Source organism: Saccopteryx bilineata, chromosome 7, assembly GCF_036850765.1.
Source record: "Saccopteryx bilineata isolate mSacBil1 chromosome 7, mSacBil1_pri_phased_curated, whole genome shotgun sequence".
Lineage (NCBI taxonomy): Eukaryota > Metazoa > Chordata > Mammalia > Chiroptera > Emballonuridae > Saccopteryx > Saccopteryx bilineata.
In genome coordinates this window covers 74,495,090-74,515,181 of record NC_089496.1, presented here as the reverse complement: position 1 = coordinate 74,515,181, position 20,092 = coordinate 74,495,090, and the positions used below count along the sequence as shown (strand labels likewise).

At 40.8% G+C, this 20,092-nt stretch overlaps 1 protein-coding gene across 1 annotated transcript in view; it reads left to right on the top strand.

The window, feature by feature from the left end:
- The window catches only part of EFL1 (elongation factor like GTPase 1), a 94,693-nt gene that overhangs the window by 17,417 nt on the left and 57,184 nt on the right, over positions 1-20,092 (top strand). Inside the window, exons 10-15 of the mRNA XM_066238354.1 lie at positions 744-880; positions 1,847-1,969; positions 4,223-4,322; positions 4,662-4,813; positions 5,045-5,211; positions 7,265-7,403. Of these exons, the coding sequence (XP_066094451.1) occupies positions 744-880; positions 1,847-1,969; positions 4,223-4,322; positions 4,662-4,813; positions 5,045-5,211; positions 7,265-7,403 (818 nt within the window). The remainder of the gene's footprint in view (positions 1-743; positions 881-1,846; positions 1,970-4,222; positions 4,323-4,661; positions 4,814-5,044; positions 5,212-7,264; positions 7,404-20,092) is intronic.

Here is a 20,092-nt window from a genome sequence, read left to right as displayed (position 1 = left end):
AGTGTGTTGAGGTGAAGAGATAAAAGGATGGAGAGAATACATTGGACCTTCATTTTTTCAAACCCAGTTGAAAATACATAAAATAGTAATAGCAGTAGGCAAAGTGCGTGGTGTCTAGGATCATTAATGGGGAAACTGGTCAACAGCTCCCTTGATACGAGTGGGAAAGAAAGTTTGCTTTAGTAAGTTTAGTTCCTAGGTTATTCCAGAGCTGGATTAATGCATTTTTAGCATGTGTTTATAAAACTACTTCACCAGCTGACGTAGCTTGTTTAAGGAGATTGTGGAGTGGTGCCTCAGGAGAAGTGTTAGAGGTTTATGTAGAAGTATGGGAGTGGAAAACTCTTGGACTGCTGTCAGAGGGGGGAAGGTGAGGGGACCGGGTGGAGGACAAGGAGGGATGGGGATGGAGGGAGACTTTGCTTGGGTCAGGGAGTGCACGATGTGCGGTGCAGATGGTGTTATATTGAGTTATAAACTTAAAACCTGTATGGTTTGGCAAACCATATCATCCAAATAAACAAATTAATTTTAAAAATACAAATAAATAAAGTTATAAGAGTGGAGATTGAACAGTCCTATAGTGTGGCAGGAACCTCTTCCAGTCATTTTTAGTTTTTTATAGAAAAAGTACATTAGGAATAAATGTGTCAAATGTTGAGTTTCTTTTCCTCACAGCTCCTTCATATTTGTATGTGACCTTCTCTTCCTCCACCCATCCTCCCCATGTATGTTTATTTTAGGGACAAAGAAAAAATTGATAAAATAGTGACTTCTTTAGGATTAAAGATTGGAGCCCGGGAGGCACGACATTCAGACCCTAAAGTCCAGATCAGTGCCATTTGCAGTCAGTGGCTGCCCATCTCTCACGCTGTTCTTGGTATCCTTTATTTTAATGGTTTTTAATGAAGTCATAGTTTTGACAAAACAGGAAAAGAAAAACAAGTTATTGTCAACCAAGAAATCCTCTGGGAATAATGCATTCCAATCCAAAGTAAGTCTTTTGTTGTTGTTTTTTAAGTGTTCTACTATGAACCTGTATTTAATACTTTAAAAATTATCATACTAATACTAATTAGTATACATATTTATACTGATACTAGTTTGAATGCTCTTCTAAGATTTTTTGTAGTAATCTGTAACAATAGGAACTTTTTTACTTGACTAAGATTTACATATTAGTAGAGAACTGAGATGTTTATGTTAGATCACTGCTGTATTCAGTACTATTTTTCTTTAGTGTTTTGATATTTTCTATCGTGTTAATGATTCCAAAAAGACTTAATTTTAAATGGATTACATTAACTGAAGTAATTTTATAGATGAATTTAAACTCTTTTCATTGACCTGCATGTAGCAGACAGTACCCATGTGCGGGGCAGGGGTGCACTGTCCTGGGAGTGAACCAGCTGTGTGGTTCAACCCAGAGTGCTGATGGATACCTGCTCCTGCGGTGACACTGGCTCTGCTAGGGGGATTTCTTGTATCATAGCTGGTGGATGATGGTGATTTTATAGAAATTTATATAATCTGAAAGCATTCAAAAAAATTTTAGGATTTCAAGGCACAGGTACCTGAGCTACTAACTAGGCTCTCTTGTCCTAACTTGTTCTTTGGGTCATCAGTATGTTAGAATATCTATCATAAGACCCCTTTCTGGGCTTTAGGGAGAGTCCATGAGCTCTCTGGAACTGCATCCATATTTTGAGATGTGACGCATATATAGTCATGTTGCCTTGCAGCCCAGGCATTTGCTGTAGAGACATAAATTTAGTAGCTGTTGTGAATCTGTCCCTTGGTAGAGTACTCTCATTCAAGTTTTTGAGTCCTTAACAACAGATTTCAGCTATGGTGTGTCAGAAACTTCCTAGTCCCCTCGATATAACATCCGAGAGAGTGGAGAAACTGATGTGCGCAGGATCACAAACGTTTGACTCTCTTCCGCTGGAAACCCAGGCACTGAAAGCAGGTGAGGTAAAGATGAACACGGTATGCACGCTCATTTTGATTGTCCTAGGTCAAGGCTGCTGTAGAACAGTTTGCCAAATGCCAATTTGCCAAATGGCCACTTCCACAAGTAAACAATTGCATTTCCCCCTAAGGTTTCAGTTTTTGCTCTAGCCATTTTTCTCTGCCGGTGGGATGGAGGACCAGAGGCTCAGAGACTCCTTCCTTCTGCATTATCATTTCATAATCTCATGACAATGCTTTATTCCATTTTCCTAAACAGCCAGGACGGTGTCCTGAGCTGCCACATTACCCTCGGGACTGTGGAAGCGTGGTTCCCAGGGCTGTGCTGTTCCACAGTCACCCTGTATATTGCATCCCATGAGAAGGGCGCCTCCCTTTCCAGGCTCTGTAAGGCCCCGTGAACTTAATCTGTGTGCATTCCCTGTGTCCACTTCCTTTTCTCCCATTCGGTTGAATTTGCAACCTCCATTCCCCAAACCACTTCTCTGCTTTTCCCGTGGTCACTAACGACTCCCCTTCGTTAAATCATCTGATTAGATCTGTCATTGACATTTGACATAGTTGTCACTCCTTCCTCAAGACACTTTCTTCCCTTGACTTCTAGGCTTCAACATGCTTCTGCTTTTCTCCTGTCTCTGTCTTCTTATTTTTAATCTCTTTTTCTTGTTACTCTCCATCTTTCTGACTGGTTAAATATGGGATGCCTTCAAGCAAGGCTCAGTCTTTGGTCTGCATCTGTTTTCTACATGCATTCACTGTCCTGCAATCTCATTCAGTTTCAAGGCTTTGTGTGACAACAGTATGCTCGTAATTCCCACATCTGTGTCTCCAGTGCTAATCTGTTTCCTGAACTCCACACTTGTATGTCCAGCTACACATGTCCTCTCTCTACTTAGCTAAGCCGCATCGCAAACTTACATTCCAAACTGGGCTTCTTATCTTATCCCAATGTGTGTTTCTCCTGGTTATTCCCGTCTCAGTTATAGAGACTTCCATCTTTTCATTGGCTCAGTCTGAAAGCCTTGGGGTCATCCATGGCTCCTATGTTTATCTCACACCCCTGCATTCAGTTCACCTGCAAATCCTGATTATTCTTCCTTTCAAGTACACCCAGAGTTCAGCTACTTCCCAGAGTTTCCTCTTCTGCCTCCCCGGGCCAGCCACCCGTGCTCTCTGACCTGTTATTGCAGTAGCTTTCCAGCTGGCGTCCCCGCTCCTGCTCCTGCTCCTGCTTCCGGTCAGCACTTTGTTGCCCTGCGGCAGTGAGCCTGTTACACTGTAAGGTCACACGTGTCACTCTGTTCCTCAGAGCCTTTCAGAGCATCCCAGGCATGACTTCTGATGCATGTTTAATTCTGACTTCTGGAATTTTTGTTTGTTTGTTTGAATTTTACTGGTCATCTTTAACTTAAGTATACAGTACAATGTTTGACATGGAGTGATTTTTTAAAAACATTGCTAACCAATTTTGCTCTGCCTAGGTAGCTTAGTTGGTTAGAGTGTCATCCCAATACTCAGAGGTCGCTAGTTCGATCCCTGGTCAGGGCACACACAGACATAGATTGATGTTTCTGTCTCTCTTGCTCTAAAATCAGTAAGTAAATTTTTAAGAAATTACTAATCAATTTAATATCTCTAGATAGGCTAAGAAAAATGTCAGTATGTGCTGTGAAATTGTATAATATTTGAGTTGTGAAATAAAACTTCATACAATTGTGTACAATTGTATACTTAGAGGAATTGGCATGTTTATAATAACCTTAATTTATTTCTAGGATTTTTCATTACTGTCATGATAATGCATTTTTGTCTATTTTCTAACTTGTTAATTTGGGGATTGGAAAAGCTATTGATTTTTATGTAGTCTATCAACAAGCTTTCTTGTTGACTGTTGACCTTTGGTAACATTCCTCAATTCTAAACTGGGTGGAGGGAAACACTTATTAGGGCTTGTGGTGGGTGGTTAACCCATTTTCTCGTTTCAGTCCAGTTCTGTGTAGGAGTTCCCCAGCCCTCCTCCCACTGTTAATTTTAATTTCCTTTCTTCTTGCCAGTTCTACTTGTTCTCACTCTACTTTTCCAGTGATTTTATAGTTTTCTAAGTGGAATTTTTATTGTAGTTGTAAAAAGAAATACGCTGCTTCCACATTTAGATGATACCATAGTCAAAGCATCTTAATTGTTTCCCAGAAAAATCTGGATTTTTAAATGAGGGGAAAAATAGAGACATGTTTACTTTCTATTTGTTTAGCCTTTATGAAATGTGGAAGTGAAGATACTGCTCCAGTTATTATCTTCGTTTCCAAAATGTTTGCAGTTGATGCTAAGGCTTTGCCCCAGAATAAGCCACGGTAAGGAGAGGGGAAGTCAGGGCGGGCAGTGGTGGACGTCTGGTGGGAGGACGGGCATCCGAGATGTCCATGCTGTGTGCGAGGCTCTGTGGGATGCGGGCTCATCCATGGCAGGTCCTGAGCTGAGAATAGCTGGGGACACAGCATTCTCAGAGAAAGCCCGATAGGCCTTCTTTCCTGTTGCTACAGCTGGGGAGAGAACTTGGAGGAATCTTCTGCCTGGAAGGGACCTGGGGCCACTTGTCTTTACCAGTCACATAAATATATGCTGCTTTCCTGTTTGAGCCACTGAGAGATGCTTATGTTGCCAGGTGTTGACATATTTGTGATATCCTGTAGACCTCTCACTCAAGAAGAAATTGCACAGAGGCGTGAGCGTGCAAGACAGAGGCATGCAGAGAAGCTCGCGGCAGCACAGGGCCAGGCCCCCACCGAGCCCCCCTCAGACGGGAGCGCCCTTGCAACAAGTCCAGACGGCGAAGAGCGGAGAGGTACAGCTCGTCTCAACAGGCTTTGGTGCAGAATATTTCTTTTGCTTAATTTGGGACACTCATTCCTTAGCTCTTGAACTTCTAGTTTTAATTGCAGCATTTATCAATATGTTTTTATTCTTAGTGTTTCTTCCCTGAAACTTGGCTAAATATATGTCACACCCAGTTTCCAGGCAGTTCCCAGAGAGGAGACAGTGTCCTTGGCATTCACTCTCCATTTGTATCTGGCAGGTGATGAGCAGCAGGTGGAGAGCATGACCCCGAGACCTGTGCCACAGGAGGAAAGCAGCCAAGAGACTTTCATTGCGTTTGCGCGGGTGTTCAGTGGTGTGGCCCGAAGAGGGAAAAAAATTTTTGTCTTGGGGCCCAAATACAGTCCTCTTGAGTTTTTACAACGGGTAAGAATTGGTAATAAAATATTAGTGTATTGTTTTAAGGTTTTGATACTTTTCAGACTGATGAAATTGTTGATTACCTTACTGGTAGATTTATTTTGTCTCTAAAAAGGCATATTTGGATGATTTCTCCTCTTGTGTTTCCTTGGTAATACATGGGAAACCTGTCTCTCTTAGTAACATTTAAGAAACTAAACTAGTAGGTATACCAAATTTTCAGGCCTTAGTAATTATAAGGCTTTTCTTTTCAAGGCTAGAAGAAAGAACTGGTAAGAACAGATGTCATGTTAGAGCCAGGACAATGACAGATCTTCAAGAAATAGGGAGATCCAAAATCTTGGTGGCATGGGCCACTAGTGACCAGTTGCATGGCATGGCAGGCATAGCCCAGGAACTGATCACGGGGGTCTCTAAGGAGGTGAACAGCTAGCATTCATATATACCTGAGCCACTCTGGCCAGGTAACTTAGTTGGTTAGAGTGTTGTCCTGATCCGCCAAATATGCCTGAGCCAGAGGCCAACAAGGAAACCACAAGCTTGAGCTATCGCGGAACATTTCTGAACATTAGTAACCTGTACACATAGCATTTAAATAATGTAGGTCACAAGAGGACGAGGATGCTAGCGGTCCAGGGAGCCAGGCAGGATTAGCAAAAAGCAGTAAGACAGCCTGTATTTGTCAGGTTCCATGAAAAGCCTTGCTGAGACCTGATTGGTATTGCTTTAAATCAGTCCCTGTTTGTCATGAGTCAACATTTTGCAGTGTGTTTGGTGTATCTGTCTTATTTAGGTTATTTTAAATGTTTTTCATTGAAGTTTTATTATTTTTTTCATAAAGATTTTTAATCGTTTATTAGACTTATTATTCCTAGCCAATATTTTGTTGCTAGTCTAAAAGTTAGTATTTTAAAATATGTATATTCTATTGTTGATCTGTAGACGTAGTTAACTTTTGTATATTGATCTTGTGTGTAGTGACCTTGCTAACCTTTCTTACTAATTATAATTCATCTGTAGTTTAAGTGAATGTTCATATTGTCTGTGAGTTATTCTGTTTCTTCCTATTTAATCTTATAACACTTCTTTCCATCCTATCTGCAGAGCTACCCTGCAAAGTTGTCACTGATCAGAACATGTACATTTAAATGTAGCACATGCCTGAAAGGCCATCATTTTTACCAAGTTTAACCTAATACAATAGCGTCTCTCTCCTCTGAGCTGCAATGAGGTTATTTGCTGTATTGCTTTTTTTGTCACTATGTTTGTGAAGTTGGTTATCTTTGTGTATGTTACATTCTAACGTTGTTCTCTTCACAGCGCTCTCCCAGTGCATTGGGCCTGTAGGTGCCAAAGATCAGTTGGTGACTAAAATGCTTTCAGGGTACCAGCTGTATATGGAAGTCATTGAATAATTCAAGACAGTATCTTGACTATTCTTCAAGATATTGAATAATTCTTTTTTTTTAAATAATGCTTGACAAAACTTGAATAATTCAAGACATATTTCCTCAAGAATAAATGTGATGTAAGGGGAACTGCTAAATCTGTTATCCTCGTAGCATATTTACATGTTACAGTTAAATCATTTTCATGTGTTCCTGAGCTCTAGCACTGCTGCTGTTGAATTCTTGAAGGACATTATAAGATTAAAAGATTTTGAAATGATAATAGTAATAATGAGAGTTGAAATAATAGTACAGTCATCACCAGAATGGTGTGTGACAGCGTTCACATAAATGGCAGCAAGGGGTTATGTATGGGGATTTTTGTTTATTAGCTTATGTGGTGCTACAACAGAATTTATATTACCTGAGCCATAAAACTTATGGTTATTTGAGATTCTTGACTATTTTTAAAGATATGAGGGGTTTCACTCTATCAGATTTTATTCATAAAGTGAGACTTATTTTTATATAACATATCAGATTTGCATATTTCAGATTTATATGAACTGTGATTGCACTACATCTTATGAATGAAAATAGCTTTATAGATATTAACTAGTGTTTTCATGTAATTCTTTCTAACTTACCTTCAATCATTTTTCTTTTTCCAGGTGCCATTAGGCTTCTCAGCTCCTCTTGATGATGTGCCCCCGGTCCCCCACATGGCGTGCTGCACTCTGGAGCACCTGTATCTTCTAATGGGACGAGAACTGCAAGATCTAGAGGAAGTGCCTCCAGGAAATGTGCTCGGTAGGGCGGTGCTGCGTGTTGTGTGTATCTCCTCCGAGGAGCTACCTGACATGTCACAAACTTAGTGAACTTGAAGGAAATGACTGTTCTCTTTTTTAGTTGGCTTCCTTTTTATGGTTTGCTTAGTCTTTCATTTAGTGCATTTGAGTGATCAGCATGTAGGTCAAAACTTTCTGTGAATTATGGCAGTTCTTTAAAAAAAATAGTACTGCTTAAATAGTCTGTGAATGCTCTAAGCTGGGGTCCCTTTTGTTTGTTAGCAAAAGAATTCCTGCTCACATAAGTCAGTCTAGATGACTGAGACTCTTTTGATTCTAAATAATTGGGAACTATTAAGGCTTATGTTTCTTGGAGAACAATCTTATTTCAGTAATTAAGGTGTTTCCCTTCCTAGTGTTCATTAGAAGGAACAGTAAACTTTTAATTGGTTACTTGGTTGGGTTGGTAACCCATTTAAATGGCTCCATCAAAACATCTGGAACTAGTTACCAGCCTTAGAGTCAGAATTACCTTCTTAGGCACATTTCACTTGTTCATTGATTAAGAACTGGAGCGTATATAGCAGTAGCAGCAGTTTCATAAACCAGATGTTTAATAAAAGCAACTCTTTAAAGCTAGGAGTTACTTTAAGGCAGGACAGAGGAAAAGGCCAGGGATTCTGGTTCATTAATACGTGAAAAGCAAACAGCCCGAGAGAAAGCCATTGATTTGAGAGAGGGAGGAAAGCGGGAGGGGGGGGGGCGGGGATTGACAGAGAGAGAGAGAGAGAGAAAGCATCAACTTGTTGCTCCACTTAGTTTCATTTAGCTGTGTACTCATTCATTGCTTCTCGTATATGCCCTGACTGGGGGATCAAACCCACGATCTTGGCACCCTGGGATGATGTGCTTTCATGGAGCAACCTGGCCAGGGCCACAGTGCTTCTTTTCACTCACATGTCTGGTGGTTCATACTTGTTGTCTGTTGGGACATTGGTTGAGAGTAGAACTGAGGCTGGAGCTTGTGGCCTTTCAATATGGCTGCTTGGCTTCCTCACAGCGTGGTGGCTGCATTCTGCAGGTGAGCATCCCAGTAGGAGGAGAAAGGAGGAAGCTTTATCAGCTTTTATGACCCAGTGGCCAAAGCCTTCAGCCTCGCTTCTGTCATATTTTCTTTATTAGACAGAAGTAAGTCATGAAGACTGGCCTATATCCAAAGAGAAGGAACTAACTCCACCTTTTGATGGGAGACATGTCAAAGAATTTGTAGACATATGTTAAAACAACCATATCACTAATTGTAGATAATTTTTTGTTTTCTTTTATATGTTAATAGGCCCGTGGTAGGACACAGATTACAAATTAAAACATAGTGATGTTTATAGTGATCATGGCAGGCCTGCAAATTTTATTCTTTTTAGTCTTATTAGCATAAAGAAAAAGTTGTAATTTCTATTTAATAGGAAAGTATCTAGTAGGGAACAATGTGACTGATACCCATATGCTTTCCATCAGAAACGGCACAGCGTCCGATTTATCAAATGCAGATGAAAAATTCTGTTGGAGGAGGAAATGAAAACATTTTATGGTGTTCTTGAACAAGTCAGTGTGGATGTCAGGGTCTGAAGGAAAGTTCTTTAATATTGGCACTTAAAAAATGCAGATTTCACTTTTGAACTCAGCTATAACTCACTTGGAGAATTATACTGACTGGGTAGGTGTGGAATAGATTTTATGGTCTGGAAACAGTTAATTTAAAGTTTAAAATTATTTAATTCCAACCTGATGTTTGAAAAGTTGGTATATATGGGACAGGAGAGACCTCACATGTTTAACAAACAATAGCCTTTTGTTCACTTCCTTCCCAAGAATATCTCTAAAAGTAAATGTTTGCTACAGATTCCTGTTAAATTGTGAGGGGAAATTGAATTAGGATTCCAAATCTTTAGCCTTTTCTTAGACCCTTTCAGATTTCTTCCATATGGTTAAATCTTTAAAATTTCAGGGGCATATTTTAAGGGGAAATATGATATTCCTCTTTTTATAGCATGAGGAAAATAATAAATACTACCAAGCCTTTTTCTGAACTGGTTTTATTTCTGCCGTGGTGGGTTGCTGGGTTGCTAGGAAGTCAGTGTGGTTTGAATGAATGTGTGTGTGTTTTCTTAGTCAAGGGGGTAACTGAGGAGTCAGGAGCCTTGAGAGGCTTTACCAGCAGATTTGATTTATTTAAAGGGAAATCTCAACAGTTTGTGATTCTTAAGTCTGATGGTACTTTTGTAATACTTCAAATTCACTTGCTAGTGAATTTTTTATTATTACCAACAGTTCCAGTAAGAATTTATTTTAATCGGTAAATAACTATTAGCCATACTAGTCTCTTCTTAACATTGACTTAATTTCAATTGACTTTTTTTGTGTGTGACAGAGACAGAGAGAAGGACAGATGACAGACAGGCAGGAAGGGAGAGTGATGAGAAGCATCCGTTCTTTGTTGTGGCACCTTAGTTCATTGATTGCTTTCTCATATGTGCCTTGACTGCAGCCGAGCCAGTGACCCCTTGCTCAAGCCAGTGACCTTTGGACTCAAACCAGCAACCATGGGGTCACATCTATGATCCCATGCTCAAGCCAGCTACCCAACAGCCAAGCTGGTGACCTCGGGGTTTCAAACCAGAGTCCTCTGTTTCCCAGTCCAGTGCTCTTATCACTGCGCCACCACCTGGTCAGGCTCAACTGACTTTAAGACTGTTTATTTTACACATGATATTGATTTTATTCCTCTGATATCTAAGAGTTACATGTTTTATTTTTTTTAATTTTATATTGCTTATAAAAATATGGTTACTAATTGGGTAATTAACTTTTGTGGACTGGCAGTTGAAAATCACTGTTGTAACCTGCATATTCTTTTCTTAGGCATGATCTCTCCTTTCAGTATTTATATCTTTTGCTTAAGTGCTTTTGCTAAAACTCTTGGGCTATGATGCCACAATAATGGTGTCTCCTTCCTCACATTGTAGGAATTCCTATGTGCATTACAGTGTGTTACCCTGAGATTTGATCTGTGCAATCTTTATAATAAAAATAAAGTATTCTCCTGTTTCTGTTTTATAGATTAATTTTTAAAATGTGTATAGCTGTTGAGCTTCATTCAGTGGTCTTTCCCACATCTTTTAGGTAACACATGTTTTTCTCTTTTGACCCACTTACTGTGTGGATCATTTTAACACATTTTCTAATATCAAACCAGTTTTGTCTTCCTGAAATAAACTATTAGGTGAGTGTATTTCAATATGTTAATAGAGCAATGGTTCAATTTGTTGATAGTTTTTTACATAAAATCTTTGTAAGTTTACTGGATCTGTATTTTTTTGGATATATATATTTATTTTATATTTGTGGAGTTTAGGTGTCAGCATTATACTAGTTTCATGAAGCAACAGATTAGGGAACCATTTTTATGGTTTTTTATTTTGTGGAACAGTTTAAATGGCACAAGAATATTTTGGTCCTTAAAAAATTTGACTTTAGCCTGACCAGGCAGTGCTGCAGTGGATACAGTGTTGGACTGGGATGCAGAGGGCCCAGTTTCAAATCGCCGAGGTCGCCAGCTTGAGCAAGTTCGGGCTCACCAACTTGAGTGTAGAGTCGCCAGCTTGAGCATGGGATCATGGACATGACCCCATGGTCACTGGCTTGAGCCCAAAGGTCACTGCTTGAAGCCCAAGGTCACTGGCTTGAGCCCTAGGTCGCTGGCTTGAGCAAGGGGTCACTTGCTCTGCTTTAGCCCCACTCCCTACCCCCAGTCAAGGCACATATGAGAAAGCAATCAATGAACAACTAAGGAGCCACAACGAAGAATTGATGCTTCTCATCTCTCTCCCTTCTTGTCTGTCTGTCCCTATCTGTCCCTCTCTCTGATACTCCTCTATCTCTGTCACACACACACACAAAATTTTTTTTTATTTTTAACAGCCATGAAACCAACTACTCCTGGTTGTCAATTGTTAGTGTTACCAGTTATCCCTTCAGGTTCTTTTTACTGTTCCTGATGTTGATTTTGTTACCTCATGTTCTCATAGATAATCATATATTTCAGATTGATTATCCAACTTGTTTGCATGGAGACTAATACTAATATTGATTATAATAATGAAATCAAAGGTTAAGAAAGAACTATAATATATACTTAAGAGTGACTATCTTATTTCTTGCAAATGAGATAAATACATTTTACCTTGTGAGTCTTGCTTTTCATCAATTATGGTGACAATCTCTTGGGTGTTCAGTGAATGTCGGTGCAATGAATAAATCGGTTAATAAGATCACTGAGCTTGGGTTGGGAGAGCACATAAATAGAACTGTCATTGTTTATCATTTATTGTTTCAAAGTTTAAAATATCTTCAGGTACAAAAGGAAGTTGGAAAGTATGGAAACTTTTGAACACATTTGGTTTTCATTATAAATATTCTGGAGTTTCATGAGAGCAAAAATCCTTTGAGTCTGAACATTTCTCATTAAAGGCTATCAGGACAGTGACATTTTAGTGTGATAACATTGTCCAGGACCCCAGAGCCAAGGTGATGTGACCACTGTAAATTCTTTGTTTAGCTCACGCCATATGCTGAAACTAATTGCTTCTTCCTCCCCTCGGTGTGTCCCAGGCATTCTTGCAGTCACCTGGGTATATCCTGGGCTGGAAAAGGCAAGGCTTTGGATGTCAAGAGAAGCAGAGATATTCTGAGTCTCAGCTCATTCTCCTTATCTTTGCTCCATTCAAGAGGAGAGTTTTGCCTACCAGGCAGTGGTGCAGTGGATAAAGGATCGGCCTGGGATGCTTAGAACCCAGGTTTAAAACCCCAAAGTCCCTGGCTTGAGTGTGGGCTCCACCACGAGCACGGGGTCACTAGCTTGAGCATGGGATCACAAATATAACCCCATGGTCACTGGCTTGAGCAAGGGGTCACAAATATAACCCCATGGTCACTGGCTTGAGCAAGGGGTCACTGGCTCGGCTGAACAACTAAGGTGATGCAACGAAGAATTGGTGCTTCTCATCTCTCTCCCTTCCTGTCTGTCCGTGTCTCTCTCGCGCTCTCTTGCTAAAAAAAAAAAGAAGAGAGCTTTGTCCTAGACTTCCTAAGGCCAAAATTGTCCCCAGGAGTCACTTGAAGCCCCTTTCTTATCTTTTGGGATAAGGGTACTCCCAAGGGAAGACAGGGCCCAGATGCCCCCATTATGATTTTGTACAGTGTTCTCCAAGGTGCGCTTTGTTGAAACATAAGCTTCACTGGTCTCTTCTCTCTAATTCTCTTATTCTCTATCCCGCACTGTGGCACCTGTGCTCTGTTTTGCAGTGTTCTTTGAAATGTTTTATGTTACATGAATCTCCTGTGCTCATTCAGCAAAGCTCTTCTACAGCGTGGGCCAGGGTAACTGGAAGCTGAATGCTCGGGTTCCTTTTCCCCACCCTCACGTTTTCCGGCCACTTTGTGGTGGTGGAATTTCTGTAAATACTGTAGTCTCTTTCTGGGCTCTATTTGCTATTCTGATGTTTTTACCAATCTATATTGATTGGTTTTGATAATTCAAGTAACTCATTTTTTAATCTAGTTTTTATTGCCATTCATCTCAATTTTTTACTGTTCTTAGACATTTATTCCTCCATATTAACTTGATGTCATTTTATCTCATTCTAGTACATTAAATATCTATATTAACAGATTTAATTTTATTTGTAGAAGTAAGTCATAATCACTTTCTTTTACTATAAAGCTCAACAATATAGGGAAAACTAGGGGTAATTACTCTAGGTGTTCCCAGTATAATGGATATTCCTACGCCTTATATCCACGCATGCATTTATACAAATACAGATGTTCCTATAGTAGGAGACAGTTTTATTTGTTTGAATTTATAAGTTCATTTCGGAGGAATCCACATTTTTTACTGTACTGAGCCATTTTTAGTGAAAGGAGTTAGGAAAGGACTGGGCTTAATTAAACCCAGCACTGTGTTGTCCTGGTTCCCTAACTTTGTCAGGACCAAGTCATTGCAAACAATTAAAATTAGTCCAGTGCTAATCTCTTCTAGGGAGAAGCCTTTCCCGTTTTCATACAGGGTCCTTTGCTGTGGACCTCAGGCCTGGCTGTCTCAGGTTAAGTCAGAGCAGCAGCCAAAGTTAGCTCTGCTGCAGGATCTTTTGCCCTTGGCCTTCTTACTCTGGGGTATTTGTGAGGTCCACAGTCTCTTCTTTTGACTTCCGGGGAGACCAACCACTGTCTTGGTGTATAAATTAATTCTAGTATGCCTGGGTGACTTTTTTTTTTTTTTTTTGCATTTTTTCTGAAGCTGGAAACAGGGAGAGACAGTCAGACAGACTCCCGCATGCGCCCGACCGGGATCCACCCGGCACGCCCACCAGGGGCGATGCTCTGCCCACCAGGGGGCGATGCTCTGCCCATCCTGGGCGTCGCCATGCTGCGACCAGAGCCACTCTAGCGCCTGAGGCAGAGGCCACAGAGCCATGCCCAGCGCCCGGGCCATCTTTGCTCCAATGGAGCCTTGGCTGCGGGAGGGGAAGAGAGAGACAGAGGAAAGCGCGGTGGAGGGGTGGAGAAGCAAATGGGCGCTTCTCCTATGTGCCCTGGCCGGGAATCGAACCCGGGTCCTCCGCACGCTAGGCCGACGCTCTACCGCTGAGCCAACCAGCCAGGGCCGCCTGGGTGACTTTTTATCTAGTTCCATATTTCAAAGTTTTTGGCATTTGGATGAGACCTTTTCCTGTGTTAATATAGCCTTACCCTAATTTTTACCTTTCTTTGGACATTTTACTTGAGATTTAGGGGTGGACAGAGATGGGGCAGGGAGGAGGGGATATCAATGTGTTTGATAAGCCTTCCTTTCTCAGGATGCATTATTTTTTACATGTAGTAAACTATTGTTTACTCTGAAAAGATAAGCCTTTGCTTAATTTTGTAGCCTAATCATTCTCTCACATGTCTTTAGCACTTAGTATGTTTGGTTCTCTACTACCCACATGGTTAGATTCCCACACTGGCTACTTTAATTTAATCTTTCAAGTTAATTTTAGGCCCTTCACAGTTTTTATTCCAAACTAGCTAATGAGGCAGCCTCTTGTTGAGAAGCAGCACTGCGTTTCCCAGTTGAGACCTCTGACACGTTGGCCACTTTTATGGCAACTTCCAGACCTGAATGTTTATCATTATAAAGTAAGGTTTGATCCGGTGATCTCTGTGACCTTGCCCTTTTTCTTGGTTGGTTTTCTAGGAACCTGTTCACCTCCTGTGACTTGGGTTTTTCTGTTACCTTTAATTGCTTTGCTGTTGTCAGTGTCTTGTCTGTCTGCCCTTCTATCTGTGGATTGCTCTAGGTGACATTCAGAAAGCCATGGGACATAGAGGCACTCCACCCCTTTAAGCAATGTCTTCTCACAGCCAGGAGCTTTCAGAAAGCTCAAGGACAAGCTACACATGGCTGTGCCTCGAAAGAGGTTCAGACAGCTTTCTCATCCTTAAACCAGTACTGAGGCAATGCCATGTTCTCTGAGAGCACAAGTGGTGATCATCATTCACACTGGCCTTGATTTCTGGGCAGAGATTGAGTGGCTAAGTCTGTTCTCTGAAGCCATCATGCCAGTCAGATTGCTAAAAGACTTATGCAGCCGCTTGTTCCAGCTCTAGCCAGGGCTACAGCTGCACCCAGAGGAACACAAGGGGGCAGCCTTTCCACAGATTTCCATTCCGGCTGAACAGAGAACAAAGACGGGTGTCTGTGTGAGTGTGAACAGGAGCCTATTCTCTGTACCAGAGCCCAGTGTGACATTTGTAACCTTAACCTTTAACTCCATCTTTATAAAGATACTAAGCTGTTGGTGGACGGGCATATGAGTGCTCTTTGCGTTTTGTGCTTTGTGAGCCAAACATAGTTAACACAAGCAGGATTTCTCTGCAGAGGTCTATAACCTACCCCTTTGCCCAGCCCAGATTTCTGCACAGGGCAGGCAGGCGTTTTTTATTATCCTGTTTAGAGGTGCCTGAATCGTTAAACCAGAGAAGTTTAGATGAGTTTAGCTTGCTGTTCGAACCTGAAGAACAATTTCAGAGCAGTCATTTAAATTTATCTTGGCCCTTTTCTTTCTCTCTCCTGCCCCTCCCACCTCTCATCCAAATACTGGAAGCATTGTTTCAGTTGTATATTTTTTCCCTTTGGTTTCTTCTTCATCTTGGAAATTGAGTTATGATTCTTTGAGTTGTTTCTACTTGGAAAAAGCATTATTATGAAAATATATGCTGCTTAGTGGGCGATGAAGCAAAATATAAAATATCACTAACATCCTGATCTCCCATGCAATTAGAAGCACATTGTCACAAGGTTTGTTTTATGTTTCCCAGATGACGGTCTGTTAATTTACAGCAGTTCAATGCATAATTGCATTGATGATCAAATTTCAAAGGATTTGGGTCTATTGGTTTAAGTGCAGAACTGAAGTAGGAAGAGTTGTTATTCCTTTACTTCACTGTTGTATCTAAACCCATCTTTATTATTTGACTCTGTAATGGCTAGAAGAAATCAGATATGCTTTGAAAATCAAAGGCAAAACCCCTTTCCCCTGGGGGTAGCAGAGAGGAACGTTTTCTTTTAGATCTCTACAGAAGCAGCAATTAGCAGATTTATTGTATAATAGTTGTTTTTCTTCAGAACCACAAGCCTTCAGTTTTTCCAAAATGACAATTATAAAATTTCATTTTTGAGAGTTTATGCAGTGTCAGTATATTTGCATATCTTTTGTTAACTGATACAAAGGATGCTGCACTTACAAATTCAATCAAGATACATCAAGTCTACGGCCATACCACCCCGAACGCGCCCGATCTAGCCTGATCTCGGAAGCTAAGCAGGATCGGGCCTGGTCAGTACTTGGATGGGAAAGAGACATCAGATTAGATTGAATCAACATTTGCTTTGACCTGTTGCATACTAGGTGTTCAGAGAGCCATTTTTGTATATGTTTTCTCCCATCCAAGTACTAACCAGGCCCGACCCTGCTTAGCTTCTGAGATCAGACTAGTTCGGGCGTGTTCGGGGTGGTATGGCTGTAGACTGTATATGTTTTCTCACTGAAGGCTCACACCAAATTGGAGTGGTCAGTTTGTTACTTTATTTGGCAGATGAGAAAACTGAGACCAAGAAGTTTTTACTTGTGTAACTAATTACACTCTCCCAGCCATCCCTTATTAGCTAGATTTGATTTTCTGTATAGTTGTGTGAGGTTATTTTAAATACTTGTTACTGATTCTCTTCCCTTTTTGTGATTGTTAAAATGAAAATGTGATATTTTTTACATTCAGCTTATGAAGTCCCTGAATTTTGTAGTTCGTGTCGTCCAGTCCTTTCCTCCTATAAAAAGGGAATCTGAGACTCAGGGAGCGACTGGGTATTCTCTCAGTTTGGGTAGTGAGAGTTGAAACCAGAGCCCTAGTCTTTCCTGGAAGAAAACTGTTGGGAAGGACAGGAGAAGTGGATTGGCTCCTCTCCAGTGGTAGAAGAGAGAAGCTGAACAATGAGAATTTGTCAGTTTTATCAGCTTGGAAAGAGACACTGTGTGGAAGTGAGGGGGCGAGACACCTCCATCCCAGTCCCCAAGGAGAAATATTTTCCATTGGCCCTTATTCTTCTTCACTGCTGATGCTGCATCCTAGGAGCTTAGATGGGTTTTGTGTGTAGCCTCTCCCAGACCTTCTCTGTCTGCTTTTCCCTCTCTCAACCCTTGTGCGTTCCTTTTCACCACTCTTGAATAAGTCAGGATTCTTTTACAAATAATTTTTATTGAGTTGTAATTGACATCTTGCAAGTTTAAGGTGTGCACTGTGTTGATACATTTATGTTTGGAATAACATTGCCACTGAAGTGTTAGCAGACACCTTTATGACATCACACAGTTTGTGTGTGTGTGTGTGTGTGGTGGGAACAATGAAGATTTAGTCTCTTAGCAACTTTCCTTTTTATAATGCAATATTGTTGTCTATAATCACTATGCAGTCATTCAGTCTCTAGGCCTTACTAGTAGTTTGCAAGTTAGTACCCTAAAGCAATATATCCCTGGTTCCCCCAGCCTCAGGTAACCACTCTTTTACTCCCTTTCCATGAATTTGGCTTTTTTAGATTCCATGTATAAGCAATAAGCAATTTTTGTCTTTGTCTGACTTAGCATGATACCCTCAAGGTCCATCCATGTTATTGCAAATGGCAGGATTTGCCTTCTTTCTTATGGTTGACTAATACTCCATTGTGTAGGTGTGTGTACATATTACAGCCTCCTTATATATTTTTATCCATTGACGGACACTTTGTTTCCACGTCTTGGCTGTTGTGAATAATGCAGTGAACTTGGGAGTGCATAGATCTCTTTAAAGTCCTATGTTTATTTTGGATATGTGGGCAGAACTGGAATTGCTGGGCCACATGGTAGTTCTCTTTTTATTTTTTGAGGAACCTCCGTTCTGTTTTCTATAGTGGCTGAACCAGCTTACCTTCCCACCAGCAGTGATACGTCGGGATTTTCGTACCTCTGTGCTTCAGAACATGTTGTCTCTTCTCCTGAAGTGTTCTTTTTCCCTGCACGTCCTGGTCAACTCAGGCTCAAACCCCAGCTCCATCCCTGGTCAGGGCACATACAAGAACAACTCCATGTTCCTGTCTCTCTCTCCCTCTCTCTAAAAAGAGAAAAGAAAAAAGTACCAGCTCAATGCACCTCTCTGACGGCTTCCCAGCTACTCTAGGCAGACGCTTCTGACTTCTTCCTTTGAGTTCCAACACTCTTTTAATCCATTTCTCTTAGGACGTGGGAGCATTGTTGTATTTTCAGCTGGTGTCTTTAAGCACCTGGGGCAAAGATCATCTTTCTTTGGGCATTTCTGTGCTGGTGAGCCGGGGCCTGTTCCACAGGGGGGCATGTTATGGGACACATGCTCGGTGCCAGTGTGAGTGAATAGAAGTCTGACTCTCCTGCCCTCCCAGGTGCTCCTTTGAGCACAGAGAGGAATGGAATGTGGAGCGGGGGAAGAATGTATGGAAGATCTAGGTAATATTATTACAGTTATTCACTTGATGGTATTTGGCTTCTAGATTATATGTGGGAAAATGGAGGGGCCGCAGATCAGAAAGGAAGCCTGGAGATCTAGCTTATACTAGGAACATGAGTTTCCAGAATCTGACTACCAGTCACGTGCTTCTTTGTTGCTTCTGATGTTTACTGTGCTCACCAGGAATTGATTTCTCCCAAGGGCCCACATTCAAGTGCAGACTTAGAGGAGACAGGAGACAGGGAGGCTGTGTTTACGTGCGCATATGTGGCTACATCTTTCATGTGCAGATATATTAATCTGCCCACATGTGACATACCATAGGGCTGTCCACAGCTGGAGAGCATAGATCTGTAAGTTTGCAAGTAAGATAACACTGGTCTTACTCAGGTCTTTCAAAGTAACATTTTTTGAGCAACTTTCAGTCTTTTCTAGATTTGTTTGGCCCATAAAAGTTTAATTTTTTTTGATACGTACAATATACTCATAGTGTTTTAGGTACCAAATTTGAAAAACAGTTCCCTTTGTGAGGTTAGAAAAGTTTGTAACTGAAACCAATGGTGTGTTAAATCTATGCTAAAATATGAAAATAAAAGGATGTTAGTTTACTGGTATAGTTACAGATAAATTGGATTTATTGATTCTAACTCTAAATAATATAAAAATATTTCAAAAACTTACATCGTGGCCAAATTTAAATTTATTGTAAAATGTAACAAGTCTAGCCCTAGCCGGGCCACTCAGTATGATAGAGCATCATCCCGACACGCCAGGGTTGCAGGTTCGATCTCCAGTCAGGACACACACAAAAAAATCAACCAGTAAAAGCATAAATAAGCGGAACAACAAATTGATGTCTTTCACTCTCAGATCAATAAATTTAAAAGAAAATTTTAATGTAACAAGTCTGTAGACTTGCTTTGTGTACATCATAGAATATATTTTGTTTTCTCTATTCTTCAGTATGCCTCATCAAGTTTTAGATTCTAAAAACAGGACTATGGATTAAATGGAGAGGAAGACGAGCATTTGAATCTATTAACTCCATCTTTCTCTCTTTGTAAAGCGAGCTGTATATCTGTATCTCTGATAGTGTCTGTAGTATACTTTGAACTAAGTGCGTGTTTCATCAATGTTTATAGAACAAATCATAAGAAGCAGTTTGGCCCTATAGAATAAAGTTGTAATTCTGTCTGGTGTGAGGCTCACAAAAGGTGCTACAGGTGAAGGAGGCTGGAATGGAGCTGGGACCGAGCATCCAGTCTGCCCCAACGTCACCACTGACCAAACCCAATTTGGGAAGAAAGTCCAGTTATCTTGTTTTGTTACCTAGGTACTCAAATAAAATTTCATTAAACTCTTTTTCAATAAAGTTCTTTCACCAAGATTACACTGCTACTGAATATAAAGGCAAAGACCTTATCCAGTGTCTGGGAGGAAAAAATAGAGTAGGTTGATGCAGCCACTGTGGCCGTCAGCAGAGTTGGCAACAACAACCTAGAGCTAGAGGAATCCGGTCACCGAGGGAGCTGGGAGACCAAGTGGCATAGTAGGTGGGGAGCCGTGGGAGGAGGTCAGGGAAAAGCGCAAATATTTGTTGTG